This window comes from Ostrea edulis, chromosome 8 (assembly GCF_947568905.1).
Source record: "Ostrea edulis chromosome 8, xbOstEdul1.1, whole genome shotgun sequence".
In the NCBI taxonomy this organism is placed as follows: domain Eukaryota; kingdom Metazoa; phylum Mollusca; class Bivalvia; order Ostreida; family Ostreidae; genus Ostrea; species Ostrea edulis.
The window spans coordinates 54,285,115-54,293,338 of NC_079171.1; the positions used below are offsets into that span (position 1 = coordinate 54,285,115).

The 8,224-nt window shown below is 37.7% G+C and overlaps 1 protein-coding gene across 1 annotated transcript; it reads right to left on the bottom strand.

Annotated features, from left to right (window-relative positions):
- Positions 1–3,572: 3,572 nt before the first annotated feature.
- On the bottom strand, positions 3,573–5,920 carry LOC125663363 (uncharacterized). The gene is made up of 2 exons (XM_056146469.1): positions 5,723–5,920; positions 3,573–5,598 (listed from the first exon to the last, which is right to left on the bottom strand). Exon 2 carries the CDS (start codon positions 5,567–5,569, stop codon positions 3,884–3,886), a length of 1,686 nt encoding a protein of 561 aa, XP_056002444.1. The 5' UTR covers positions 5,570–5,598; positions 5,723–5,920; the 3' UTR covers positions 3,573–3,883.
- Positions 5,921–8,224: the final 2,304 nt, after the last annotated feature.

Sequence of the window (8,224 nt, forward strand, 5' to 3'; positions counted from 1 at the left end):
TTCAGATAGAAGTAAAACTTACTTTTAACAAAAAATCGTGAATAACAAAGACCTATCGTAGATCGACTGACCATGTGTACTTAACTCCTTGCAATAAGTATGGACATTTTATTAACACATCGCTGGGTTATTCTTCTGGAAATCAACTAAATTTGATTTTAACATATTTTATAGTCCAGATGTTTCAAGAAAAGGATTGGGCACAAGTTCCTAGACCTTAGAATGTCCTATCTAATTCAAGAATTCAACATGAAGTGATTGATCAGATAGAATTCTTCAAGTTCTCTTAAATTAAGGGAAATATCAGGTCAATCAGCTGGACTTCAACCTACACCAGAAGAATATCCTAAACATCAGACAAAACAATAATATAGGGGAAGGGGAGAGTAGTTTATTTCACTTCGTTAAACGACTGGTTAGTGTTGTACCGTGTGACCTATATCAACTGTAGAACAACTCAATTGTCCATGAATATTTGTAGACATAGCTGTTTGCCACAGAAAATGCAATGGACAGGATTGGAATTCGAACTCACGGTCCCAAAATCTCTAGTCAGGTGCTCACTGAATCTCTGGTTTGGTGTTCTCAGAATCTCTAGTCGGGTGCTTTGTTAAACTATAGTAATATGCTCTCAGAATCTCTAGTCAGGTGCTCTCAGAATCTCGAGTCAGAAGCTCTCAGAATCTTTAATTAGGTGCTATCAGAATATTTAGTCAGGTACTTACAGAACCTTTAGTCAGGAAATCTCAGAATATCTAGTCTGGTGCTCTCAGAATCTCTAGTTAGGTGCTTACAGAATATCTAGTCAGGTGCTCTTAGACTCTTTAGTCAGGTGCTCTAGCAACTGAGTAACATGGAACCAGTCTCACACCAGGTTAAACTGTTAATACTTAAAAGTATCTCATCAGTCACAAATACAGGAGCCTCATGGGCAACATTGCTCACCTGAGTCCAGGTGAACCCTATTATTCTGCTGAATTGATGCAAGAGGCAAGTCAAGGTAAACCCTCTGCTATTTAGCTGTTGTGATCATAAAATTATGTTTTTCGATCTGTATTCCTATGTAAAAGTTAGCACTATATATAGTATACAATGAGGTGTTGCCATAATGAGTTGATATACAAAGTATGAAAGCCCTATCTAAAACACTTCAGGAGATATTACCTAGGTTAATATATTTTACAAATAGGTCAAAATGAAAGTAAAGGTTACACGTTGAGAACCTTTGGTAGCAAATGAAAGGCCTTGTCACAATAAATACAATGTAAAATAAATTATACTTTATTCAACATTCAAAAGTTATCGGCAAGTTGAACTTTCAATTAAAGTTTTGCATCTGCAGTGGATCTTCAAGGTCAAGGTCACAATATCAAATTTCGTCATAAGGTATTGTGATAAGATATCTTATATACAAAATATGAAAGCCCGTACTTAAATAGTTCCGGAGATATAACCTTTTCTTAATAGCTGGTCGAACATCAAGGTATAGGTCACAAGTTTAAAAACTTTGATACCTAAAAGCACATATGAAAAATGAATGACCCTTCATTCTCAATTCAAAAGTGATGAGTAGAAAGGTTCAAGTTTCATCTGAAGTTTTGGAAATGTAAGTCAAATTTCAAGGTCAAGATTGCAAAGTCAAAGATAATGGTGTAAAATGTAAGTTTCTGTTATAAGGAATCTATATTCAAAATTGAATCCACACACCTGCTACACTTGCAAATGATTTGCTGAAGTTGATTACCGGTACTATCTGAACGTGTTTGCATATTAACATGACTAACCATGACCTTGCTGTTGTTGAGATGAAGAATTTCAAAAACATTTCGCTATACGCCCCCGGATAAAACTTGTGTCAATTATTGTACACCCCCCACCCGCCGAGGCCCACATTTTGAACAAACTTGAATCTGCATTACCTGGGGATGCTTGCATATTAATATGATTAATCATGACCTCGTTCTTGTGAATATTTTTCCTCTATATCTCCATGTAAAACTTTGATTGTCTGATGAGGTCCTACCGAACCCTGGGACAGGTCATGTTTTTATCTATACTATATCAGGAAACTTTTACATTAATCTCAATTGTTCTGGCCCAGTCGTTCTTGAGAAGATTTTTAAATGACCCATCCTATTTTTGCCTGTTCCTGATTATTTTCCCGTTGACCCTTCATTTAAACAAACTTCAATTCCCTTTACCCACGAATGAATGATATCAGTTGTGAAATTGACCAAGTGGTTGTGGAGAAGAAGATGGCAAAGTACAAAGTTAATAGCAACAGCTAAATTTCGATTGGAAAAACTCACTTTGTACTGCGGATATTGACCTGGATAGCTCAGTGGTTAGGACACCTAACTATTTCAGATGTAGTACAGGGGTCTCAGGTATGATTCCCGGTCCAGTCAAACCATCGATATCAATCTGGATAGCTGAGTGGTAATACAGGGGTATTCGGTCTAATTCTTGGTCAAGTCATATCACGGCAATGAAGGGTCATGTATTCGATTCCCAGTTCAGCCATATTTTCTTTTCTTTCCCATTACATTGACATATGCAAGGTGAAGATAACGAACAGTGATCAATCTCATAACTCCTACAAGCAATACAAAATAGATAGTTGGGCAAACACGGACCCCTGGACACACCAGAGGTGGGATCAGGTGCCTAGGAGGAGTAAGCATCCCCTGTCGACCGGTCACACCCGCCGTGAGCCCTACATTCTGTTCAGGTAAACGGAGTTTTCCACAGTCAAAATCAGTGTGCCAAGAATGGCTTAACAATCGGTATGAAACACTTCAGACAGCATTTGATCCAGTGATAGGTTGTATTGACGAACTAGATCGTTAGAACGACCATAAAATTTGCGAAATGCTGACTTCAATCGAGACTGTTGAAAGCCTTGCACCATCAACTTGTTTGTCAGTAGCTTACCTCGATTTAAAAACTAACTATACGCAGAACAAGCTCTAGCATTTCGAATCAGTTGAGATATATAAACACCATATGCAGGTGATAATGGAATATTGCTACATAGATATGGGAAGTTGACGATGGAAAAGCTGAAATCATCCCGTTTGTCATACAGTTGATTTGTCAGTTTGCCGTTAATGTCTACTTTCAATAAAATATCTAAGTATGAAGCAGAAATGGAAGACTATGTGGTGTCCTTTATTTCGAGCTCACAGAAATATATCAAATCTACATCGGTCAACAGGGGACGCTTACTTCTCCTAGGCACCTGATCCCACCTCTGATGTGTCCAGGGGTCCGTGTTTGCCCAACTATCTATTTTGTATTGTTTGTAGGAGTTATGAGATTGATCACTGTTCGTTATCTTCACCTTGCATGAATGAAAGTTATTAATGTTAATAGACAAAACATCATTGATATATCGAATTGAAGGCCACAGTAAGGTTTTTTTTTCTTTTCACGTAGAAGTTTTTGAATAAATTCTGCTTCATATGAATATAGAAACAGGTCAGCTAACAAAGGAGCACAATTCGTGACCATGAGCATTCCAACAGACTGTTGGAAGACCTGATCACCAAAGACCACGAATATATTGTCAATGAGGAACTCCAGCATATTTTTTATTTCAACTTCAGAGTAATGATGATCCACTGAATATAATAATACAGATATTGTCAGATATAATTACTAAACAGCAGTGAGAGATTAACGTTCAATGAATTATACTAACAAGCACTAGTACATGTTACACATCACAAACACAGGGCTGTAATTAACACAGGGCTGTAATTAACACAAGGCTGTAATTAACAAGCATATGTAACTAACAAGCAGCTGTAAGTTACACCGTGTTGAGCTGTGTAATTAACACTGTGTAGAACTGTTTAATTAACACTGTAGAGATGTGTAATTAACACGATGTTGATAGATATTGGATTTTCTTCACTTTAGCAGTGTCACGCTCAGCCACAAAGAGGTTGTCTCTGATATCCACACGTAAACCCCAAGGACTGAATAAATCACAGTGAATGTAACGGAGGAACTGTCCGTCCTGATCTAGGATGTGGATACGGTTATTGTCAAAGTCTGCCGTCAGGATTTGACTCTGGCTGTCTGTAGTGATGCCAACTGGATCAAATGATTTCATGAAGATAAGAAAGCGTTGACCGGTGTATCTAAATCGGAATTTTCCTGACTGATTGACCACCACTACTGCACTAGCTCCATTGTCAGCCACACAGATATCCAGGTTCCTGTTCTCACTGATATATTTATTGATATAATCACCGGTTGAATAGAGAGAACGACCCTGATCGTCAAACTGAATGCTTTGTGTCTCTGTGGAGCCAGAGTAACGCACAACTTTGTATTGTTTGTAATCATCACTGATCATGGTAACCAGGAGATCATCAGAGGCGGTACTGCAGATATTGTAAGGTGTCCACCCCTGTAGTGTGATCACAGTCCTTATCTGTTTATTCTTTACTAAGTTTATAGTTTTATTTCTATAGTCAGTATAAACAAGATTTCCCTCCCGTGTCACTGCTACGTCCTCTGGTTCGTTCCCTGACTTGGTTTGTATTGATGTCAGTAGTTTACCCCGGAGGTTGAGAAGATTCATGATTTCGTTATTTCCGTGTGTCCAGACTTGATCTTCACTCAGACAGCTAACACTGTATAGTCTGCTATACCCAGTATGTATGGTGGCGGTGAGGCGCGGCTCATCAAGCAGTGGTTTGACTGGAGGAGACGATACAGCTTCTGCTGACTTCATTGTGTCGCCATGTTCTGTGTTAATGGATAATGGCGACAGAGAACCAAACATTTCATTGAGCTGATCTTTGCCTATTTTTAGAGCAGAAAAACTGGGTACTGTAATTTGGACTTTAGGCGGTAATGTTCTAAATTCGGAATTCCTAGATTTGTAAGCAGAGGTTAAAGAGACGTCATTTGATTCTAGTATTGATTTCAAGTCAGAAATGATCTGTTTGAGTTCAGTAATTTTCTGTGTGATTTCATCTGCATTTTTATTCAGGGTAGATAGGTGTTTATTTTTCATCTCCTGGATGACGGATTTTCGTTGGTTGACAATGGCGGTGATCTCCTGGTGTAGGATTTCTCCTTGTTGGTCAGCAGCTGTGGTCAGTTTCCCGTATTTCGTTTCTAACTCGGCTTTCTCAGTTAGAATATCGGACGCCATTTCTTTATATCGAGGATAAATCCTGGATTCAAGTTCTTCCAGATCTTCTTGTTGACGTTGTGTTTTAACGCTGAGTTTTTCCAAAAATTCGGATAACCTGTGACTTTCATGTTTACCCGAGGAGACGCACGTAGAACAGACAGGTATATCACATTTCTCACAGTGAAGTTCACAGTGTTTTCCAGCGTGTTTCGGACAATTTGGGTAGTTAGGGGCAGCATTTCTCCCTAAACAACTGTAGGACACGATTCTGTGGTCTTTAGAGAAATCCGAGAGATGTTTTCCTACACAGTTAACGCAGAAATTTATATTACAAAGTTCACAATGACTTTGTAGGGGGACAGTTTCACACAGATCACACAGTAGGACTTCCTGAGCACTGCGCCGGGGATGCATTTCTGCTGTCGGGACACACGAGAACTTTACTGTCAATAAAAAGAATCTCAATTAGAGATTTGGCAGGTTAAAATAATTAACGAAATAGAATTATAGTATGATATAAAACACAGAGGTCATTAATTCAAATACTCTATAATAATGTTGTCTTACTTTAAAATCCAACATGGCCTCCCTGTTCTGTCGACCTTCTGTCTGGTCCTGAGAATTAAATACCTGTGATGTGTGTCAGCCTGTATACACTATCTACAATCAAACGCATTGAAGTGGTAAAATTGTTCTATGGTATGAAACGCGTGGAGCGCTGGTAATGACCCGCAATTTTTCCGATTGATACTAAACATGTCCATAAAAAAAACTACAGGTAGCACGTGAATTTTGCTGACAAAGAAGGTTTTCGAAAAGAGTATAATCAACATAATGAATAGAAGACTAATTTTTACGTAAATGTATTGATGTGTATAGATATTTCCATACAAAAATATATATAACACAGGTCATAGAGAATTATCAAGTAAAGTTAGGGTGTCTGGCGTTAAGTTAAAACCCTTTCATATAGCTTTCTGAAATTTTCCAATGCACGTGTTATTGACAGTTTTAAGTTTACTTGTAAATATGGTAAAAAAGTGTTCCTGTGACAATTCCTTTTTGATTTCCAAAAGGCAGTTTTCTACTGGATTAAAATCCGTAGAGTACGGCAGTAAAAATCCATCTTACACGTTTTGCTGTCCACAATATAGACGGGGTATTCTTTCTGCGTAATTTTAATGATTGGGACAATTGTCTACTACAATGAAATAACCTGAAAGCAAAACAGGTTGTCCGTATTCATCTTGCGTTTGACTTGCCTCACACCGAAAATTTAGATATGTATAGGTATTTGAAGTTTCATCGACAAAATTATAGTGGCTTCTCTAAATAAATAAATTCAAAGTTGAATTTCTATTCGCCACATATTTCCTAATCTCAGTTCATGGTTTGCCCGCTCTGAATGTCCATAGGCAGGATTAAGACTTGAAAGTTTACAACCATTCTCGTCCATGAACATAATTTGTCGTGTTATTTTCGTCTGACAAAAATGACATAAGCTTGAGTGTAGAGTAGGTGTCCATGTATATAATGCGCACTGCACTGACGTTTCAACCTTTAGGTGTAAAGTTTGGGTATTTAACTACTGAACGATTGATAATTGATGAAAACACATCGCCGGATACGGGTGAATATTTTTTTTAGCTTGACTTGGATTTCTTTACCATAGATAGATGGCTTCTCTCGTTTTAGAAATTCTATGAATCTTATATCTGGTTCAGTAAGTTTTGGCCTGCCTCTTCTGTGTCTCAATGTATTACTTATTGAACCCTCTTGGACGAAACGATGCCAGATTTTGCTAACAGTTTTCCCACTAACTTTTTTTTTGCAACATACACGAGAAAAAAACTCCCTATGGCACTTTACCGACGAAAGTACCATTGCCTTTCTCTATCAGTTCCTGGATAATAAAAGATCGATAGTCACTGCTCAGCCCGATGCCATGTTCAAAATTTCTTCCAAATATATTCTTTTTCGTGGGCATACTTAGCACAATTACTATAAACACATTGAGAATGAAAAAAAAAGATAGTTGACCCTTCATTTATAATAATATCATTGTTATCCCTAAATGGACCTCTCATGTTCCGAAAAAACCCATGACTCAATTAAATGCGCGGATTGATCAAAACTCCTATTGTGATACAATATGGAAATTTCGTGTTTTTGCTCAGTCGTAGAACAAAGGAATTCAGTCAAATTGAAAATGCTCCAGATAAAGTGCAAAAATTCCACATCCCAGACGCAACTTGTACTTATGAAAAATTAATATGTGACATTCAATGCAAAATTTCATCCCTCGGGGATAGTGAATATCAATTATTGCACCATAGTTTGTCGTGTTTTTTATTGTTAAAAGTGTGGGTTGTCTGTACATTACCCACACTTTTCTTTAATTCCCGCCCACCTTCTCCAAAAAACAACATCACTGCCCACTGTTTGAAGTTCCTGCAGATCAAAATTGCATATATCAAACACGGATAGCTGACTCAGACTAAGTTCTCCAAATAACTAATCGCACTGAATCTCACTTAAAGCTTGGGACATAATATTGTCAGTGGTTTCGACCCAAAGACTTTCTATTTCCATATTTTCCTCAAATCGAGAAACATGTGTATGTAGAAATACGGGTAGCATCTATAAAGAGTCTTATAAAACATGCAGTCAATTGAGTATTGTATAAAAACATTCATCAATACATCACCGTGTAGATAAAGCGGGGCAAGATAAATTCGTTCGTAATGTTCAATACGAGAATTCACTTGGCGGTACTCGCGAAATGGGGGAAAGCTCTGGAAGAACTCATGTTGATTTGCTTGGTAGGGAATTTTTTAACATGCAACGAATTCCTTCATATTCATATAGTCAGTTTTTAAATCGAGGTAATCTACTGACAAACAAGTTGATGGTACAGGGATTTCAACAGTCTCGATTGAAGTCAGCATTTCGCAAATTCTATGGTCGTTATAATGATCTAGTTCGTCAATACAACCTCGCATTGGGTCAAATGCTGTCTGACGTGTTTCATACCGATTGTTAAGCCGTTCTTGGCACACTGATTTTGAC